Here is a 24,038-nt window from a genome sequence, read left to right as displayed (position 1 = left end):
ATTAATATAAGCATCCATTAGATTTATGATATAAAAATATTTATTTACTAATTGAGCTGTCATACACTGTATATTTATCTATAGTTTAATAGTTATTACACTAGTATGTAACAGTATATCATATAGATTTTATAATATGTTCACTGATAATTGATGAGCCAGAGATGAGCTCGTGATATATAATATATATAGATATATGTATATGTAAATGTAAAATCCCGCCAAATTTCTATTATTATGCACTATACCAGATATCTTTGTTATTATCTGATAATAGATATATAAATTACACTTATGTAAAAATACTAAGAGAGATAACTGGGTATTGTATGAAATGTAGTATATAATTAAATTATTTATACGAAGCAGTACGCTATATATTGAATAGAGGAGTGACTCGTTAAAAAATTATATAGATACTTCTAATATAAGAATATATCTCACATCTATTATATGATAGTTACGTATTAACAGAATTGTTTTAATATATAATTGATTAAAGAAAATACAACTAAAGATATATAAATTGCTTCATCAATTACCTCAAACCTAAACTTCGATCAAGTGTCCTGCCGCCTATTTCATCCTCTCAGCACTAGCACTTCTTTAGTCACCCGTTCCATATATACAACGTAGCATTTGGTTCATTTCCCACCTCATCTTGCTCCGATTTGTGTTATCTCGCTCCTTTCTAACTTGTGGTCAGCCCAGTTTTTCGATTACTTGAAGATCGCATCTGTCCTTATTATAGGTAACACTCTAGAGCAAATGATCCCGTGCACCTTACAATGTTTAGATAAGGTCATTTTCGAAGGCGCAGTATGACGTCGAGCTCTGAAGTGCCGAACGCGCACATGTGTCTTAATGTCCTATGTTAGATCGAGCTAACGAGGCTTGTTTAGAATTTATTTAGAGAACGCCAGTTGTGTTGACCTTAACAGCAGCCTGAATGTAAAATTTATATCATACACTGAATCCCAAAATTTATATAACAAATCATACGTGTTTCCTAAAGCCCTCAGTCAGTTATCCCGAGCGTCTCTCTCACCAAAGTGACTTAACCTCCGCTATCACTCCGCGGTAAGAATTAGGCATCTGAGTATCACATGAGCTGAACATGCCCTTCCGCCGTTGGAGAGTTTGATTCACGCTTATAATATGACGACGAAAGCCCTTCATTCGTGCTTTTTTTCACATCTATCGAACCCCCACCCCTCGAAACCTAAAGTCCATCCCGCTAGCTGTGCCAACATCTTCCTCCATAGTCGAATCCACTCTCACTGTCGCACCTCCCCGGGTTCACTCCGATCCAGAATACGTAGAGAGAGAGAGCACGAGAGATTCCCGTTGAACTTGATCGCGATGTACATCCATTTTGAGCCTGGGCCCGACAGCTAGAACTCGCTCACCTATTACGTTGTGATTCCTGACCCTTCACCTATATCGAAGCTTATGGCGAGAGTTATCCAACATTACTGAGCAGGAATGAGTATGCACGGTGAGGCGCACTTTGAGAGGCTAACTTTCGCTTCTTTCTTATGCACTTGGCCAATCCGCGTAACTCAGATGGATTGAAAGGGAAAACCGAGGATTCTAAGACTAGTTGAAAGATTATAAATCTCGTTTTTCAAATGGAGAGTATTAAGCCCGTAAATCCTGCATTAATGTCCTCAATGCCTAGGCAGAGTTCCCATATTGTCACGAGATATTTTGTTGTAAATCATGTACTATGTCAGATTACATCCTCACTAAAATCTCAAGATATCGCTTAATTATGCTACTAGCGAATTCATGCTACTATCCAATATCATTATATATACAGGAGCCGCTTGTAATTATGATTCTGTTAGCATGAATATCATTAGAGTCATTCAAAAGTCTCACGGCTTAAATCGCATTCTCCAAATCTTGTTCACAATTACCATGGTCATTAACTTGGTTCTAAAATTACTTATAAGTTTAGCTCTTCTTTTAATTAATGAACAATATAAATGTTATTATTTCATATCTAATTTATTCAATCTTATATAAACTAAATTAACACAGAGACAGATTTTAATTCACATTACAATGAATTATATCACTCTACTTCGATCTAGTTCTACGAGAATATCAATTCTCTATCTAATACATTTGATTGTAGTAGGTTCGCCATACTTCAACTATATTCTATATGATCACATTTTATGTATATGATATAAGTTATAACTTACTTCATTAATTGTGAGAGTGATTATTATTCATCACTCTAGACACTATTATTCTCTATTAATTTTAACTAAAGTTGATCATTTTCTTATAATATACTATTTGTTGAATGCTCTATAGACAAATTTTTCTATAGATAGACTTATTATTATATCAATGAGTTTTCACTATTAAATTCTTATATATTTAAGGTCTTAAATTAAATGTTTCATTCAGAGATTGAAGTTAACTCAGTAACTTAAGGCTAAGCCATGATACACTTGAAAATAATAAGCTAATAAAGGAAAGAAATCATTCTCTTTCTTTTACCGTATGGACTCATGTATTGTCTCCCAACAATAATAAACAACTGCCGAACCAAATCAGCAGTATACTATAACTGGTCTACACACATTTCTACAAAAAGTCCCGAGCTTCATATGTGTTATTCTCGTCTGTTGCCATTATTGCAGCGATCATAAGCACTCATCACCACCTCCGCGGCTCATGAAGGGGTAGCACGCCACAAGGGTGAGCGGAGGATAATTCCGCGCTACCCGCTTTTGCGAACACAGGTGGGTAACCAATACTACACGCGGCAGCTCTGAACTATTCATCCCTAAGCAGATAATCTTAAGTAAAACGTGTGAACAATTAAAACTTATACTATCCTCTTAACATAAATCCAGTGAAGTGAAACAATACTCAGTGGCTCTTTTCTAACAGGTGCCCGAGACCTCGCACATATTAGTGCGGTGACTATCGCTAGAGTTAAAGCTAGGGGATATAGGAAGATAGAGATAGTACGCCCCACTTGAGATCCTTTGAGTTGTCAAATCACGATGTACACGTCACAATCGAGTGCTTATGACCTACGCTCGACTACTAAAGGATAAAAGCTGGAAGACGGATAAACGACTTGAGACTACTTATTAGTGCTTTATCTACATCTAAATTCGGGGAGTCACCGCCGAGAGTGCTCAGTAGATTAGCATGACTGAAAAGAGAGTAGTTCAAGGAATATGACACTTATGAGAATTGAAAATGAACCATACACATAAGGACAAATACAGCGCTGTGATATTAATGAATGCATTATGGACTATTCTAAGAATGGACTTATAACCACTCTATAATTTACCATAACTTTTATATGGAATTAATGAGCTGTAAAACCAACATTATTAACATATATAAAAGAGTATTTGAGAATTTGCGAATCTGTATAGAGTGATACTAGAGCTAACACCAAGTAAATGAGTACATGAGAGACTATCAATATAGCTTATCTGATAGACATAGTCAGATGTGCAATGTGCACAGCTTCATTGTATTCTAGACTAACTATGATTTATATATCCAAGTAGCGTAGATCACAATTTATGAGTGCGCGTAGGTTTTGGAGATGATGACGCCAATATATAATAATTGAGTGACTTGCGAACTAGATAAACTGATAACTTCCTTAAAACTCTATTATATTAGATGAGTACAGTACGATCACAGAGACATATATACATATATCTAATGAAAATGCAATACACATAATTGAGAGAAATCATAAGTGTATAAGCCAAGCTATCTACTACATAGTGCCAGAATAAAAAAACATCAATGAATGAAGCTAAACAAAGCAATTCTTATATTGAAGCTCAAATGAGATATATGCATATACTCTTGCTGCATAAAGACAAAAAATTGAAATGGATTGATGATACGGCACCATATGCCTAGGACAGTCTACTACTCGAGAACCTAAGAATGAAATTTAAAAGTTAGTATTTACAGGAGACTTTGAATTGCGTACTGTGTCTAACAAGGTGGAAGTACTAATATACAGAAGCGTACTCAATTACAAGTCCACACGGCACTTGTATAACACACTGTGTATACGCGGTGAAAGTACACTGAAAAAACATTCAAATGAACTGTGCATGTTGTCTCAATGTCCTCTTGCGAGTACTACATGAGCCTGAATACATGACAAACAAAGGAAATATGGGAAACTTATACTGATGCAAGAGTTCAATCACCACTTATTTCCAAGCTATGATTCATGGTGGACAAAGAATGCTACATCTCGCGACGCGTGTAATGCAAATATTAAATGAAGTAAGTGTTAATGCACTCATTGATTATCACATACAGAAGATTTTCAAACGAATATAGTACGACCTTTCTACCCAGTCATATTGTATGCAAAACAAGCAAGTGAAACCATAGGAAATGAAAACTAGAAGGTGCATGAAAGTTGAATTTCAAGCAAATATCCAATAATGCAAGTCCACCATGCAAGCCAACAAGGATGAATCCTAACTTGTTAATGTTCGCCATGACTTATACACAAGAACAAATTTGCAAAGTGAGTACGCATGAACGATAGTGATATGCATCCAAATGTACATATCATGCAATCCATATAAAATGAGGATGATTGATGCACGTATCAATCAATACAAGCAAATGTTTGGCCCTCTTATTGCTTCAAAAGATAACAAAGAACTTATCTCAATCATTATATGGCATTCTGTCGGATAATATGCCAATACTCTTAGAGAGAATTGACAAAAAATGCCGAACAGATATAACAAATATAAATACTCATAGAGCAGTTGAATGACAAATGCTATGCCCACATTCAACAACGATAGATAGATGGAAGCATCTGCAGATGAAATAATAGCAGTTCTTATGTATGTTGAAAGTCAATATATCAACGAGCATGTGCAGTAGAATGCCTACACCAGTATCATCCCTACCACCCGGAACTATATGCATAAACTGGAGTTTTCCCGGTACGATTAATACAAAAAAATTTTAAAGATCTCCTTTAAGATGTGATGTTTTTATTCAAGCATTTACAATCACTCCCTTTTCAAAAACATACGTGCAAAGTTTCAATTATAATATAATTGAAAATTACTCATCGTTGCATTTGATTTGAAAGTCTCAATAGTCTGTAGTTTGATTGTCTTGAAATGTTTGTCCACAAGAGCAAATACAATTCTATCTAAAAAGGGTTAGGTAAACATTAATAAACACACATACAACTATATTGTATTTGAAATTGAGATAACTACACAATAAAACAATAATATTATGGAATCATCAAATTATATAAGTTGCAAGAATGCAAAATATAGCAAATAGAAAACTCTCTTAACAACTCCACATTTTTTAATGATGGGCAAATAATTATTATTTGTTATGATTTTCAAATTTTATAAAAAACTCATAAGCTTCCTAGTGAATTGATGAACATATAAAAAATAAGGAGACTTTTGAAACAAATATTTTGTTTTTCAAAAATTTATACACAAACACAAAACGAAAATATACAAAACAAAATACACAACACAAGACAAACAAACAAAACAATTTCTCACCTCCTTTTTGACAATAGCAAAAAGTGAAGAAGAAAAGACCTAGAAATGTAAGCAGAACATATGAAAATTATATTGATATTTTAACTTTGAAAGTGTTTTGAATAAAGTATCGCATAAAATAAATTAAAACATTAGTAAATCAAAAAATTTCATAGAATTTAGAAGATGGTATAACATAAGATAATATAAGACATTTTTATCAAAAAATAGAGTCAATTTTGACATTAAAAAATAAGAGAAAAATCAAAATTAACAAGAAGGATGAAATGAGAAATTGTATATTTCAAAATTTCAATTGAAAAATATAAACTAAACACCACTTAGAACCCATATCTAACGACATACAAGAGCAGCAAATTATGTTAGTAGAATACGTGGCAAAGTAGAGAGTGATAAATGTCTGGAAAAGAAAGGTAAATCGATCAAAGTGCGCATGTAACCAAAACTGAAAATTGTTGGAGAGTAATGATAGTCAGTTAGAATTGGTCTTGCAAGAAACACGTAGTTTTTTATCTACTCTCACACATCCGCTATAAGTCACTGAACAATTATGGATGAATATACAATTTGTTTGTGGTGTCGGCGAGGTGCGTTTGGATTCACACAGTGGTGTGACGGGCTAGGGATACTATGCGGTCGATAAACTTGAACGTAGTCGAGCTCTGATCGCTTCTATATGGATGATAGGAGTCGGACATTGGCTGCGAATTATGAAACAGATATACGTCTGGGTGCGAACGAAATATCTATTTTTATACGTTCAATAAGGCCTTCAAAGATCTCCACAAAGAAAATTCCATAACCCATATAGGTATGAAGCCTATGATATACTCGGATTCTGCCCATCTGTGTATTATGTCCTCCCAGACCGCTCGACAAATTTGGTTTCACGAATACTCAGCCTAATCTGATAGCTGATCGACCCCACACCCCTGATGTATATGTTATATTGTTGTAATTGTGATTGTTCAAACTGGAAGTGTTTTAATGTTTTCAGAGAAAATTCAAATTGTCCACCAAAGATCACATAGAGAGTAAAATCCAAACTCCCCAGAAAAATTCCATATCTAAATGTTTTAAATGTAGTATTTCAATCATGCAAATCATTATCCTCACCACAATACCCACAAACTCCACAAAATAGTTTTCGATATCGAAAATGGTTGGACCAAACTAACAATTACTTCAGCTCCATATAGAAATGTTTAATTGCCTAATCTTGAGAAATATAAGGTGACTCCAATTCTCCTATATTATTGAAATATATCTCATTTTTTTATGTTGAATTATATACTTATAATTATTATTTTGCTAGTAAGGATGAGTGGATTAACAGTAGTACATCATCTACTGACCGAGGTGCACGAATTATTTGCCGATAAAAATGGCACCTACACATGATAAAATCGGTTATGACCCAGGGTCACCCTAAGAACATGAGTTAGGTTTTAGCCATTAAAGATTATGGCCAGCTAGCCAATTACGTTCAAACGTATGTAACAATGGTCTATCAGAAATACTTTTGGAGAATCAAAATTCTCATATAGAATATTGATCGAATAGTATGCCTAAAGCCCGTTCTTTTAGACTAGTCGGATTTACAAATTTGTCCCTAGCAATATAACTTAAATTTTAAAAAAAAGAATAATACTCAAGCACTCTTAGTGCTATCTACAAGTTTTCCCTTGGATGAGCAACCCATGGCTGCCCGACAAGGGATCCTTCTGTTAGTAAAGGTCGACTACCTAATTCTTTCTAAACAAGTAATTAGGGACCACGACGCCCGATGAGAAACGAGGTATACACATGTAAAAATGTAATGATCAGTGTGTTACCATTATCCATTCCACCGCGACTATTCACAATTAAGAATAATATTCGTAATAGTGGTAGCAAGAACTATTATTTAAATTTTAATATAAGCTCTTAAAAAATATCTCACCAATCTTCTAAACACACACAATTGCTTCATACTAGTACAAAAAGCACCACCAGAAGAATAACACGTTAAATCTATCTTACGTGGTGATATGATTTCGAATGAGACTAGCTCTTTCAAAAGATTAATATATCTATCTTATTCCTTACTCAAGTTTCTAATAGGGATAGGGGTATCTATAACTATATGACAGTTTGCGCCTATAGGAAAACCAGCAATTCAGATCATAAACACCTTCATCATAAAATACGAGAGGTAGAAATCTCATCGAGTTAGCGACACTATTGATCTATTATAACTCATACGCCTTTCAAAATTTTACCTTGAACTTAATTCCGTACTCAAACTCCCCACCCGCACCAACCTCTCCTCTCACAACATGAAAGGCAATGCGGATGCGAAGGCGGGGTCAAAATGTATTTGAGGAACCATCACGCTCACACCTCGCAGTTGAGGTGACGAAGAGCACGTCGAGGCTTAAAGCCTCATTGTTGATAAATATACGAGCAATCTGTCTGTTTATAAAAATGAAGGAGATTAATACACTCTGGAGCTAAATCGCATCAGGAGAGGTGTTATTGAGCACATGTGCCCTCATCAAACGTTTGAGAGATTATGTTAAATTATTTGGCATATTTAATTTTATTTAATATATTATTAAATATGAAAAGAAGGACCAATCGGTTATTGGATGAATGAACAAATTGGTTTATGTTAGTTTTAATAAAAGGTTTGAAAGATTTGGCACCTCAAATTAACATAGTTTAAATAATTGATTATAATGAAATGGATTTTTTTGGTTGTTAATGATATAATATTGGATGAAAAATGGATAACACAAAAGAAAAAAAAGTGAAAGTTCGAAATTTGAAGATGGAGGAAATGACCTTTGATAATGAAGTGAATATATAATCCAATTCTGACTTGAATTGATACGTTCTACTTTATGTAATTTGAAATAAAAAAGCAAAAGTGGGGTTGAAGCTTAAAAAAAAAATCAAAAAGGTGATTTAAGTATAGTTTATTACTTTTTTGTGTTTAAGTATTTGGATGCTTTAATTTATATTATATAGGAGAGATAATGCGCCAACTGCATATCATCTGTAAGAAGAGAGAAGAAATAGAAATTTATTGGAGGAGAGAAATTTGGTGAAAGTATAGCCAACAAATAGAATACACTTATAATTAGTAATGATATAATATTGTATTATTTATATATGAGGTCTCTTCTGAAAATATGACAGATAGCGTTATGTAGGCTGGTGAGAAGTAGATATAACTTGTGGAATATTTATATATGTTTAATAAAAAATAATTATAATTAAATATTTTAATTATATTCAATTATTATTAATAATGATTAGTTTAAATTATAATTAATTTTTATTATAGTTAATTATTATTAATTAAGATTAATTATAATTAATTATTTTAATTTAAATTAATTATTTTTAATTATAATTGTTTATGATTATTCATTAATTATAATTATTTTTTTTAAATTTTAATTAATTATTATTAAGTATAATTAATTAATATTATTAATAATTAATTAAAAAAAAGAATAAAGGAAAGATCTTTTCTTGCCTCGATCTGTATGTCAACCCCGTCGACATGCGAATCTATAACTTCTAACTTAAAAATCCCGCTCTTGTTGCTTGTAATGAGCCGACAAACCTCCCTACGTGCTCATGTAGCACGAGGGTAGGGAAACCGGGGCGACGCTTGCGACAAGGTGGGTAATCTCCGGAGCGCTCATGTAACGTAAAGGGGACAAAAATAAGTACCCATACGTGGGGAAACAAATGTGCTCTTTCTAACAGGTGCCCGAGACCCCTAAGTGCTCATGTAGCGTAGTGGGGATTGAAGAAAATGTCGCCGCCGTGTCAACCGACACGTGCTTGAAGCGCTCATGTAGCGTGGAGGGGAAGACTGCCTTTTGGTTTTTCTCCTAAACGGGGGAGACGCCGAGAGGCTGCCGAAATTGTGACTGAAGATGCAAGGACTTGAACTTGGACTTGATTGAACTCAAAGGACAACAGGGGACTTATGAACTTGATATAATTGACTTAAATAAATTCAAACCTAAATGAATATGAGCTTAAACGAATCACAATGACTTGGATCAATCTTGTACTACACAAGAGTTGAATTTGCTTGAACTACGAGGAGCTATGATTGAACTTGGATTCAAGCTTGGACAAAGAGCTTGGTTTGAATGATGACATAAATAAGCTCAAATGAACGATAATTTGAACTTTAGTAGGCTGCAGAGAACCAAACTTTAATCTAATGAATGCAATCACATTTAAAAATATAAGTTTTAATCAAAGTTCTACTCATGCAAATAAAAAAAAACATCAATCAATGAAGTAACAAAGCATCTATATTGAAGCCTCAATGAATATAATTTGCTCATAAGAAAATGAAAGGTTGATGAAGGATCATCCTACATCTTACAAACCATGAATAAAGATAAGGAACTTGAAATTGTACTTGTCTACAAGGGGAAGTTACTAAAAATACGACTCAATTACAAGTCAAGGCTTGAAAACATGTGTATACGGGAATTTATTGGGAAACATTCAAATGAATGGCAATGTGCAATTCCCTTGCGAGTACTAAGACCTAATACATGACAAACAAAGGAATATGGAACTTATGATGTGCAAGAGTTCAATCACCACTTATTTACAAGCTATGATTCATGGTGGACAAGAATCCTACATCTCGCTCGGAGCAATTAATGGTAGGAAGATCAATGATTAATCAGAAGATTCATGACGAATATAGTATCACCTTCAACCAGCATTTGTATGCAAACAAGCAAGTGGAAATCCATAGGAAATGAAAACTAGAAGGTGCATGAAGTTGATTTCAAGCAAATATCAATAATGCAAGTCCACCATGCAAGCCACAAGGATGATCCATAACTTGTAATGTTCGCCATGACTTATACACAAGAAACAAATTTGCAAAGTGAGTACGCATGAACGATAGTGATATGCATCCAAATGAATATCATGCAATCCATATAAAAATGAGGATGATTGATGCACGTATCAATCATACAAGCAAATGTATTGCCCTCTTATTGCTTTCAAAGATAACAAAGAACTCATCTTCAAATATGAATTTGCGAGATAATATGCCAAACTCTTACAAGAAATGACAAAATCCAACAGATAACAAAATAATCTATAGAGCAGTGAATGATAAATGCTATGCCCACATTCAAACAACGATAATAGGGAAGCCGCAGATGAATAATGCAGTTACTTATGTATGTTGAAAGTCAATATACAACGAGCAATGTGCAGTAAATGCCATATCATCCCTACGACCAACTATATGCATATATACAACTAAACACACAGACCTTCTACGACATCAGACTGATATGTAGTGAACGTGGCAGTAGCGTGTGGATGACAAGTGGATGTAACCAAGTAATGAAATTGAAGTAAATGATAGTCAGTAGAATTGTCTTGCAAGAAAACACAGTAGTTTTTGCTACTTCCATCGAAAAGCACCGACAAAAGGATATACAGTTTGGGTGTCGACGAGTGTGTTTTGGATATACAGTGACGGCTAGGGATACTATGCTGGTCGATAAATGAACGTAGTTCGAGCTCGATCCTTCTATATGGATGATAGGAGTCGACATGGCTCGAATTATGAAACAGATATACAGTCTGGGTGTCGAACGAAATATCTATTTTATACGTTCATATAAGGCCTTCAAGATCTCCAACAAAGAAAATTCATAAACCAAGGTATGAAGCCTATGAAACTCGATCCTCCATGGATAGCTCCATAGAGTCGACAATGTTTAATTCACAAATCGAAGTGATCCCACACACCCCGATGATGGTTGTGTTGAATGTAGATCTCAATTGGAGTGGTTAATTTCAAATATTTCAAATGCCACCCAAATACTCATAAAATCCAAAACTCCCAGAAAATTCCATATCTAAATGTTTTAAATTAGAAATCAATCATCAAATAACAAAATCCACCCTCCACAATAGTTTGTCGAGGTGGACAAACTAAAATTTACTTCAGCTCCCATAGAGTTAATGCCTAGTTGAAAATATCATTAGGATCCATTCTCAAATAATCTCTTGCTAGTAAGGATGTGATACGTGTTCTCTGACCGGCGATTTTGCCGATAAATGGCACCACATGATAAACGGTTATGACCCAGGGTCCCCTGAACCGAGTGGTTTTGCCGTTAAATGGCCAGAGCCAATACGTTCCTTAGTGGCATCAAATCCTTGAGATATGAATCAATAGAATATGATCGATAGGGCATAAAGCCCTCTTTTAGCTAAGTGGATTCAAATTTGTCCCTTTAGACAAATACTCACCCTTAGGTCTACAAGGTTCCCTTGGATGAAGCAACCCATGGCTGCCGACAAGGATCCTTCTGTTAGGTTAGGTCGACTACCTCTTCTAACTAAGTAGATTAGGGACCACGATGGCCCGGGACGACGGAACCATGAGACCTTGATCGGGTCCATTATCCATTCCCCCACCATCCACTTTAAGTATATGATGGTGAAATTTTTAATTTTAAATATTAAACCTTCAAATTTCCAATTCCTTAAACCCATGCTTCTACTATATGCCAGATAACACGTATCTCTACGTGTCTGATTGATGACTAGCCTTAATCGAAATTTATCTCTCATTATTGGGAGGGGTAATTAACTATAGGGTTTTGCGCCTATAGGAAACCAGAATTCAGATCATAAAGTCCTCACAAAAATGAGGGTGAAATCTCTGGGTAGTGCCTTATCTATAAACTCATACGCCTTTCAAAATTTACCTTGAAACTTAATTCCGTTAAACCCTCCCCCCCCCCCCCCCCCCCCCCCCCCCCCCCCCCCCCTAGAAAGGCAAGCGGGCGGAGGCCGGGGTCAAATGTTTGGAGCCCACATCGTGCCTCGAGTTGAGGTGCACGAAGAGCACGTCGAGGCTTAAGCCTCATTGTTGCTAATATAGCTTGTCTTGTTTTAATGAGGTGTATGCCTCGAGGCTTAATGCATCGAGGTGTTTATTGGCTGTGCCTCATTCAAGTTAAATTTTAAAATTATTTGGCATATTTAATTTTTATTAATATATTATTATATGAAAAGAAGGGATCAATCGGTTATTGGATGAATGAACAAATTGGTTTATGTTATGTTTAATAAAAGGTTGAAAGATTTGGCACCTCAAATTACATAGTTAAATAATTGATTATAATGAAATGGATTTTTTGGTTGTTAATGATATAGTATTGGATGAAAAATGGATAACACAAAGAAAAAAAGTGAAAGTTTTGAAATTGAAGATGGAGGAATGACCTTTGATAATGAAGTGAATATATATCAATTCTGACATTGAATTGATACGTTCTACTTTATAGTAATTTGAAATAAAAAAGCAAAGTGGGGTTGAAGCTTAAAAAAAATCAAAAGGTGATTTAAGTATATTATATTACTTTTTTGTGTTAGTAATTTGATGCTTTAATTTATATTATATAGAAATCAATGCAAACTGCTATATGTAATAAGAAAAATAAATTTTAATTGGAGAAAATTTTGAATATGACAATGAAACATAATTCGAGTATGATATAATTATTATATATGAGGTCTCTTCTGAAAAATATGACAGTGAGGTTGAGGCTGGTGAGAGTGTAACTTGTGGTATATTTATGTTTAAGTATGTTTTTTCCTTGAATCTTCTTTCAAACTATTGTTTTATAATAACATTTAAGATTAGATTTGTGGCATTTGTCTTTATGATGATGAATGTCATGATTTGGCCTGACGGCTCGAATTAATGTGATAAGAATAGATAGTCAAGTGATTAATTAAAATTTTGCTTGCTAAAATTTCTATAAAAAAATTTCAGCATACTGAAAGAGTCACTAAAACCTCAATTGTATTTTTAAAGTAAAATATTATAAATATCTTTCTTTAGGAGCGTCGCGACTATGTATACATGTATATTTATAAGAAAATTTAATAAACAAACAAATTTTTTACATATTTTAGGACTTGCTTGTGCCCTAGCAACTCCCTTGAGCGCTTCTCCCCCTCTCATGGAGCTCATTTCTTATCTTGCCTTTGCTTCTTGCATAGGAATGTTACTCTCGATCACACAAATGCTTGATCACTACGTCTTCCCCTCGTGGGTTTCTCCTCTCTATCTCTCAATTCCTTTCTCTCGGTCTCTCCTCGTTTGAATTTAAAGAAACGAAAGCCTTTTTTTCTTCTTGCGACACCAAGCGACTTAGGTTTGTTTCCTTCAAAACTCCCAATGACGAAGATTCCTTTGCGATAAACAACCTTTCATTTTCTTTGTGGATCTTCTTTTTCTCTCCTTTGAGATTCCATGTAAGATATAAGTTCTAAATATTACAATGAATTAAGTAAATATATTGATGGTTTGATTTATTTTTAGTATTTTTATGTTTTATTTATAATAATATGAGTTTAATTTTTTTATTTTTTTTGTTTTAAGGTTTATGCATTGCCTCACTAAGAAAAAATGTCTAGATTTCCAATTTCACCTTTTTAAATATTGGCCTTCGGCTTAGTAGATGGTGTCCATCTCTCCCATCTCAATCTTCCCTCTCCTCTTCTCTCTCTCTCTCTCTCTCATTTATTTGTCATGCCCTTCGGTTCCGCTCTCTCTTGGTTCACTTATGTCTCCCTCTTTCTCTTCATGTCACTAATCAGAACTAACAAAGTTGATTCTGTCGAATTGATGGTAATTGGTTCGATTATATATATATATATATATATTGCGTGATTTTATCAATATTGACTTGTTGAAAGTTTTATCTATCTTGTCACAACAACTAGATTCATTTTAGTGTCCGTGAAATGCTTTCCATTGTTTCCTAGACTGTAGATGGAATGAAAGAATATGAAATTCATGAGATGAATGGTCTAACTGTTGGCTGTCTAGTTTCAGCACCTTACAACAAGACGGATGTGTGTAATGGTTGCTTTCTCTTGTGGATTGACCATGACATGAAAATTAATAAGTATTGTGGGTATAAAAAAGAACATAAAAGGAAAACACAAGCAATCTGGAAAGCACTTGTAAAACAAATTTATGGTTGTTTCAAGGTTTATGCTGTGCAATTTAAGAGAATATAATCATACGTCATGTTTTTACAGGTAGTGGGATCTCACTTATTATCAAATGAACATTATTCTAGTTCTTCGGATAACATATGAGATATATATTAGCCCAAGACCTTAGGATCTTCTCTTTAATTTGTATGTAGAGGTTGTTGCTTTGCAATATTGATCGAACAATTCTTTTAAGACAATAATAATCCATAAGCCTTTGGATAATGTAGGAATCAATCATGCATATATACATTGGCTTATTTCTCTTTGTTGATGGATCTATGAAATCTCTTAGCAAATACTTCTTATTTTGTTATTTTTCATTGATAATCTACTAATTTTATATTATCCTTGGGCACAATAACTAGAATTGAGCTAGTCTGCCTTAACTTTATCACCACATCATATATACATATGATAACAAGAGATGCATTAACTTCTCCCACCTCCTGCACTTCATCACGTTAAGGATTTGAAGGAAAGAACCTCCATGTTATCTTTCTTCTCATGCTCAATCTTATTGTTTGCCTCAACATAAATGGGCGGGTCAATAGCAAGGATTTGGTCATTAACATTTTTATTCCCTTCCCCTTCAGCTCCCTCTATACAGATTTTTAACAAAATTGCTTAGTGCATCCATTTTTTAATATAATCTTAGTTATTTATTCTCTAATTTGTGTTGTATTCACTTCAACTCATTAAGAATCATTAAAAATTGCTTCAATTGGTTGGATGAGGTATAGTCTTGCGAGCAACTTATCACTCTTCAACTACTTTTCCTATTTTTTTTCTCAGTGTGACATCCTCGCGTATCTACAAAATGTGTGATGGTCATGTTCTTCTTCATAATCCTAACTTGGACAAGCTGAGTATACACAATGGACTTATAGAGGTCTTTTTCATCAACTTTGTGACATGCTAGAGTTAATGATCACTTGCAAAAAATAATTTGAAGTAGCCTTGAAATTTAATTTATAGTAATAATTTACATACAATAATAGCTAAAATATAATAGTTTTCAGGTAATTTATATTTTTATTCACTAATAATGGAAAAAAATTTGAGTATTTTATTGCTCTTCTAGCTTAATATCCTTGGTGCTATTCTTTCAAGATGAACATATCTAGTTATGAGGTATTCTTTTTTAGGATAGTGGTCTTCTAATGCACCATATCCTTATCAAGCACTCAAAGTCGCCCTTGTAGTTTACCCCATGAGTATCCTAAGAATGCTTTCTCATCTTTGGCTAAGGCAAGCAATTTAGTAAAACAATGTTGTGCTTCTTATGGTTGAGCATAACGCCATCTACTAGTTAATATAAATCTAACTTTTATATATCATTCCTCTTAGTGCATAACAAATGCTTTCACTTGGTATGCATTCTTAGGTTTTTGTCTCCATCTAAGTGGTTATCGATAATCTTAATATTTTTCTCATCTCATTTGAATTCCTCATGAGAAAGAAATTCTCCAAATGCCAATCCAATGATTATTACTAATTCAATAACTTTAAATCTTATGTTCTTTTGTCTAATGTTGAACGCAAGGGTGTATCTCTCATTCTCCTCATTGTCGAACATCGTCAGTAGTAACTGATGAATTAGTGCTCTAGAGAATTGCAATCATACTTTTCAATGGGCGATGACACACCATAAAGTTCCTTGGGAGCCATAACACAATGTATTGTGTTTTGCGTGTCATTTTAAACATCATACACAATATTAAATAATTGTAAATAAAAATATATATCAGTATGAAATACTATAAATGCTGCACCTTCATTTACTATAAAATACACAACATATAAAGAAAAAATTCATCGAACCAATAAATTAATAATAAAATATAATTAATCAATTTAAATTTAAAATCTAATTAAATTACATTCAAACTTAATTAACTAAATAATCAACCAATCAACCAATTTAAAAACTTTTTAATAAAAATAAAATAAAATACATAATTAGCAATATTTACACTAACCAACCTAAAACAACTCACACCAACTAAAACACCCAAACTCTTAAAAAACTAGAACATAAACAAAACTCTCAACACTCAAAACACAAATTGTCCAAACTCTCTATAAGGCTCCAAGCAAGCTCCTGTAGGTATAAAACTGTAGGCACCTGCAAGTGAAGAAACAAAGTTGATCAATACTAAAATAACTATAAAGTAAGAAAGGAACAAGTGCTAAATTAAGCTATAAAGCAAAAAGAAAAGCAGTGTACTAAAAGAAACGTAGGGTACTGAAAGAAAAGAACAAGTGCTCAAACAATTGCTAAAAAGAAGAACACTAGCACTGAAATAAAAACACGGGTATAAAAACAATAAAGAACTAAACTAAAAATATTACTGTGCAATCTACCTATAGAAAAAATTACAGGCACTTCTAAGGGAAGTCATACGACTTATCCAAACCAAACCCATATGCCGCCTTGCTTATTGGGCTATGTTGTAAGACCTACCTTTAGACTACTTCTAAATGCAGAAGCAGTTAGACTCATCCAAAAAAATTGCTTGCCACTTCTAAGTGAAGCATTAAAACCCACGCATTAGGAAAATTTTTAAGTGAAGTAGAACAACCCTAAAATCCAAACAAAAACTATTGATAACTTCTAAGGGAACTCGTAAGACATATCCAAACAAAACCCATGAGTCGCCTTGCTTATAGGGCCAAGTTGTAAGACCCATCTTCAAGCCACTTCTAAATATAAAAGACATAAGATCTATCCAAAATAGATATGCATCTTTCAAAGAAAGTTGTAAGACCTGTTATTCGGGTTACTTTTAATGAAAGTCATAAGATCCACTTCTAAGACAATCGGTGTTAATGGAAGCTGTAAGCTATGGACCAGTTTAGTTAACCGAGTAACTTCTAAATGAAGTCATAAATCTCAAACTATATCAACTAGGTATTCTACCACTCATAATCACTTCATTCTATTTAGGATTCCTGAGAAGAGAAAACCCACGTCTGCTAATTAGATTCCCTGTACATTATGATGAACAATCACTAGTGTTGGTAGATTGAAAACTACGGTATATCCGAGACAACAGAATCATGGTATCTTGATCAGGTTAACCTCAATTTCCCCCCACAACTAAAACAAACATCTAAAATTGTTCATCCTTAATCGAGAGTTTTATCTAACGCAGTAAGAGTAGTGGTATTTAACAATGAGGGTTTGCGCTCATATGAAGTATGGATTCGGATCTAAGTAAACCCTGATACTACCCCAGGGGAAATCTGGTTAACTACTATCTACCTTAAGGAGAATGAAATCCTAAGTCTGCAGAGTGGAATTCATGCCGACGCGCCATTTTTCCTGAGCAAACACCAATGATACAATGGGGATGTCTTGTCTATTACGGTTATTATGAGTCATATAAAGTAAAATTCACCTCTACTATTATTGACCTCTACTATTATTCACCTCCAGCTTCTATAGAAAAAGTAATAGCATTTGAAATGACCAAATCAATTGCTCTATTCCTATTTCATGTTTAACCTTTGATCCAATTAGCAATTATATTGTACAATTGAATGTTGCTGCCAGGAATTGCAAAAAGAGTAACATGTATGATTCAAGTACGTTGTTTAATTATTCTCCAAATTTGATTAATCTTCTAGCTGATTGTATCGCCACTTAATGTGAGAATATTACATGAGTGATATCTAAATTACTGTCTTTGAAAGTGAATAAATTATATTGCCAACAAATTAATTTTGTTTCATTTTTATACTTAACCATCTGCAACAATCGTAACTGTTTTTTTATTCATTGTTATGTAAATCAAGTTATCATTTCAAGAATGGACTCAACAAGTACAAGAGATGTTGAACACAAAGAAATTTGGTGATATTGCATTCAGAGACAAGGATTTCAAGAGTGCAATTGAGTACTACTCAAAGGTATTTGCTTTAACCTTATTTATGTCTTACGCTAAAAATAATAGGTTCAGAATATGTTTGTTACTTAAAGGCCTTCATTATATGAACTAACTTGTATGCTATTGACTGGACGGTAAATTGTGGTAAGAGTCAATTGATAACTACTGCCCAATATTTGGGTGTTCGATTATTCCTATTAGTTTTGGTGCAAGCATTCCCTAGAAATTAGTGGACTGATATCAGAAAATTCGGAACCAGGGGAACTGGATTGTAGTATTTGGAAACCATAAAACCCAAGACCTTCATTCCTCCATAAACTACGGAAATGTTACTAGAGAACTAGAGCCGGACTTGTTCGATATTTCCTACTTATTTTAGAACAAACATTTACCATAATATGTACTGGACAGATATTAGCAATTTGGAACTAGCGAGAAACTGGATTGTAGTTATATTTAACAATAATACCCATTCAAGGATGCTTCACTTGAGTAAATTTGTGCTGAATTAATTTTTTATCCTGAAGTTGTAGTAGGTGCTATAAGGTAGACTCTTTTCTCTTTGTCCAGATATATTATGCTTCTGTGTCCTTTTTAGTCTTTCTTGGAAACAAAGGCAATATTTTATATCTGGTTCATTTGAGATATTCATTCCTTTTTAATCATTCTTATTTAGAGAAGAATGTTCATGGCTTTAGATTGGCATGCAAAAATTTTTTATTGTATTTTTTAACCTTAATCATAAATATTTTGTAATGGCTAATAAGGTCTGAAGTGGATGAAATCTAAATCAGGAACTATAACAAATATATCAAGCGCCTTTTCATATTTTAATTAAAACAAAATAGATTTCTCCGTGGCAAACACAGACGAGGATTTTTGTTACACAGAATATTTTGTTTTGGCCGAAAACATAGTCGGGCAGCTGATTCTAAATGTTTGCAGCAGACAAGTTGTTTGCAGCAGACAAGTTTGGAGTTCTAAGCTATATAAGGAGTGGCACAGCAAAGAAACCCATGTGCAAATTTCCTCCAACTCTTAAGCCAGAAAAATATAAATAAATATGTCAGTTCAACTTTATGCGCGATAAAAGCTCCACATTGACTGAAATCCTGGAGTTTGCATTTTCTTTAATTGTACTCTCTCTGTGAAATTGGAACAATTATTACGTCCTCCGACCGGATGCAGAGAAGCATCCGGTCGATAGCAAAAAAAACTCGGTACCGTGGTGTACCGAGTTTTTTGAAAAACTCGGTACACCTCGGTACCGCCTCTTTTTTGCCTACGACCGGATGCAAGATGCATTCGGTCAACCGAACCAAATAAAACCTCGTGAAATTGGCCTGATGTTTTTATTAAATTATTTATTCTCAAGGTCAGCCCTTCGTGTGATTTAAGTCTTTTGAATTATATTTAAGAGATACTTAACTTGCATGTTAGGAGATGTCTGTTAACATGCATTTACTTGAATTCATGGCTTTTTCTAGCAAATTCGAACAAGTCATGTTCTTCTAGTTAAAGTAGAATGCCTAGAAAGGAGGCAAGTAACTGTTTTCAGCTATTGTCCCTGGAGATTGGGAAAAAAGAAGCTAAACACAACTACGATACGCACAAGTGGAAAGAAATAAGCAAACACAACTACAATCTTGTAGAAGGAAAGGCTGAAGATGAAAACAGTCGAACACAATTATGGTCTTAGGGGAGCAGTCGTCCTAGAAGGAAGCCAAAGAGGGAGCATCGCATGAGGTTACATAAGATAAGGAAACAAACAATAGCTTCTGCAACAAGATTAGCATGCTGGAAGTGAAATTCATGAGAGGATGGAAACACAAAAGAATCCACACCATTGTTAGAGGGTTCATGAAATAAAGTTAAGTTAGATACCTTAAATTTTAGAATAATGATATTATAACTTTTGAAGATTGCCATTTTATAACATTAATTCAATGCGGTATATAGTTGATATGGTCATATCTTTTTCGTAGTTAATCTTTTAAATGCCTTGTATGAAGCCTTTCAGGATTTAGACGTTTTTTTATCTTATTGTTTGATTTGAATTCCATGTCATTTTAATATCAACAGTAAGCTTATAACTGACATAATGAACAAAAAGTTTTTACGAACCTCTTCATTTAAATCAGATATATTATTCAAATCATATAAATGATATGAAGCAACAAATAATTTTTAATTATCAGTGTATGTGGTACAGTCAGGGGGTCTTCAGTGAGATTCTTCTGGTTCTTTTTTGTGTGAATTTTACATTGATGATTGGTGGGGTTAATTTATTCATCTTGAACACTAAATAAACTTTATATTTACTTTGAAGTTCTGTAACGTATGGTTTACTAGGAACTCTTCTATTAGTCTTTCTATGATTGCATGAACTTCAGCCGAGTCTTCTAGTTGAAAATTCAATCACTTTTCTCTTTGTCAAGGGTTTAGGCTTTTCTGCAATATTACTTTTTAACATACTTTAAATTTAGCTAAATTTTTTTGGAATTTGTTTGACTTTTAGGTAAATATGATAATTTTCCATTACTTGATGTTATGGACCATACCCATTTAATGCTATTGGAATTGAAAGTTTTAATGGAATGTTAATATTGTTTGAAAGCTGACAATTACTCCTCCACACTTGTTTTCTTCCTTTCAAGTATCGATCTCCTTTGCAAAACATTACTTTGTTTGTGATTCCGCAATTGATATTATTATTTATGTTCTTAGAATTTTTGCCTAATGTTTGCTTTTTTCATCTGTTAAGTAGTGTTTCGAAATTTGGGTTGAGCTGACCTTTGGTGCTAGTTTGACATCTGGGCACAGACGATCATTTTAAGATACTTGATACTATGGACGTATTATGTGTTTTCCAATTAGTATGATGTATTCATGTATGTTTGTGACTTCTGGCCTAATTATGCTTTTCCTTTTTATCTTTAAGAAGTGTTTTAAAAATTGGGTTGAACCTACTTTTTGATCATTTGGAGTTGGTAGTCATCTTCTCTCTAGTTTCCCTGATGCCATACCATCCTAATTTCACCAATGGGGTCAGCATTATGAAATTTTTTTTCTACCGAGAGCTGCAAGAGATGTGAGCCTAACCCTTTAGGGAAGGAGACGAAGCCGTGAGTGCAGGAGATGAAGTCGGAAGGAGACGACGCAGGAAACGAAGCCGAAACAGAGGGCAGCGCCCCCTTGGACCCCTGGCAGACCGGTATATTGTTGTATTCATGTTGTCTTATTATTGATAGAAGACCATATGTTGTCTTATGATATAGGGGATAAAAGAAAAAAATATTATAGATGAAGAAAAGTTTGATGATGACTTTAACATTAATTATGAAGATTCTTCTGAAGACAATCAAAGTGATGATGAGCCTGCATTGGATCTTGATCCTAAAGGGATATTTTATTTTTAAGTGAGTTTATTTTAAATCTCCTTTTCCAATAATATACTAATATTATCTTAGAACAAATCATCAAATTCACAATTGACATAAATATTTTGTTATTTTTTGTCATTATTCATAATTTTAAATTACTTTATCGAGGCTTACGCCTCGCCTCGCTTATCCAAAACGCCTCGATTCCCGATTTCGCCTTTTAAAACGTTGCTTTAATCAACTTATTTTTTATTATTTATTGGTATTTAATATTATTAAATACATATTTTAAATTATTTTCTATTGTGCTCTATGTTTAAATAGGCGCGAGCCGTGTCATGCGCTATGCGCCATGGCTCAACAGAGATCTTTGCGCAGTGGTGCGTCATTCACCACTGATAAATATTAAGTACCGTACTATAATATTTTTCATTCTGTTATTCTTAAATATTTCATGGAAATCACCATGATTTAAGTATGACTTTCCGGATCTTTAATTGTTGTTTCATTTAAACCTGAAGTTCTAATTTTATGCATCTTTTTAAGTCATTTTTCACTTTTAATTAATCTATAATACATCTTTCTATTTTGTTCATTTTTCTCTTTTGAAGCTCTTATTTAATATCTTAAAGTAATACTTTTATCCTTTTGAAGAGTCATTTTTCTCCTTGTTATCTTGCCTATTGTATAAATCATCAAAAAAGATAGCTCCATCTTTGATTACTAACACCTTTGCAAGAATGCTTATTTTCTTATAATCATATGATAAACCCCACTTGTATTTTTGCCTCTTGCCACTTTCTGTAGGAAAATTTATTTTCATCAATAATATTTTGTTCACTATTACTCTTTTTATTAATTTATACTATGCTTTAATATATATATGGAGACTTAATTTGCCACGCTAAATCATGCAGCTCGTAGTGATGATGTCAGTGCCTTCTGCAACCGTCTTTGCAAGGAGAGCTCTTTCTTATCTGATGAACGGGCAACCAGAGCTCGCACTTCGAGATGCCATGCAAGCCCAGGTGTGCTTGTCTGAGTGGCCAACAGCCTTTTATCTTCAGGCCCTCGCCCTCTCAAAATTAGGCATGGAAACTGATGCCCAGGATATGCTCAATGATGGAGCTTCCTTCGAAGCTAAGAAGCAAAATAGCTGGCGAGGTTAAATGTTTCTCTTGAAAAGAAAGTCTCCATCACTAAAGCAGATCTCCCTCAGGTTCCTGATAATGCTTCCAGTGGATAAGTACTTCTAAGAGAATTGAATTCTGGTGTGGAAGCTGGAGATGGCAAAATAAATGTATAGTATTAGTATCTTCAGGAGAAATAATTTTGTATGTTCTTATGGTACTTGGGTTTTGATCTAATTATCGCGTCTGTAGTTGTGGGAGAGATTGAGCTTGGAGGGATGGCAATTGGATTGAATATTTATCTATGAACAGATGATGATTAGCATTCAAACTGCTTGGGGTATGTGCTCTGTTGTGTGCTTACGTGCGATAATTTTTTACAGATTGATGATGATAAATGGTTTTTATTAAGCTGAGAAATTTGGACCTCTTATATTAGATACTAAGAAACCGTTGAGGAAAAAGGGGGTATCCAGTTGTAGTTGAAAAGGAGTTAATTGCTCTAAAGTTTGTTTTTTAGATGAAATTGTTCTGTTATATAACATAAATTATAAGCCTCAACTATGAATTGTTGACAGCCAAGCAAGAAATGAAAATTAAAACAAACAGCTAACACCAGCTCAGCCGACAATTCGGTTAATTCAGTTTTAGCTTGTACGGTTGTTTCTTGGTTAAAAGCTATCTATAAATACAATTATAAAGATAGAAACAAGTAATGAAAAAGCTTACTCATTTCTTACAGCTTCTTCTTTGTTCTCTGTTAAATTTATTTCTCTTAGATACTGTAATGTCAGCTGCAAGCTTAACAACATAGCAGTTTTTATGGTATCAATAGAGACTAGAGTTTTTTTTTTTACCTCTCATGGCCGGATTGTCTACCAACTCGCCGACGGAGTCAAATTCGTCCATCATCACCACAACGATGCCTCCCCAGCTCAAGTTCTTGATGAGTAATATCAAGAACTTAATTCCGAACTCGCTGAC

At 33.8% G+C, this 24,038-nt stretch overlaps 1 protein-coding gene across 1 annotated transcript in view; it reads left to right on the top strand.

Annotated features, from left to right (window-relative positions):
- Positions 1 to 23,474, top strand: part of LOC110116751 (serine/threonine-protein kinase BSK2) — a 47,499-nt gene extending 24,025 nt beyond the window's left edge. The window contains exons 9-10 of the mRNA XM_020850450.2: positions 18,450 to 18,563; positions 22,842 to 23,474. Coding sequence (XP_020706109.1) covers positions 18,450 to 18,563; positions 22,842 to 23,093 — 366 coding nt within the window. The 3' untranslated portion in view covers positions 23,094 to 23,474. The remainder of the gene's footprint in view (positions 1 to 18,449; positions 18,564 to 22,841) is intronic.
- Positions 23,475 to 24,038: the final 564 nt, after the last annotated feature.

The sequence above is a fragment of the Dendrobium catenatum genome, unplaced genomic scaffold (assembly GCF_001605985.2).
Source record: "Dendrobium catenatum unplaced genomic scaffold, ASM160598v2 fragScaff_scaffold_1024, whole genome shotgun sequence".
Classification (NCBI taxonomy): Eukaryota; Viridiplantae; Streptophyta; class Magnoliopsida; order Asparagales; family Orchidaceae; genus Dendrobium; species Dendrobium catenatum.
Note: the sequence above shows the minus strand (reverse complement) of the source record. Positions and strands in the feature narration are given on the sequence as shown.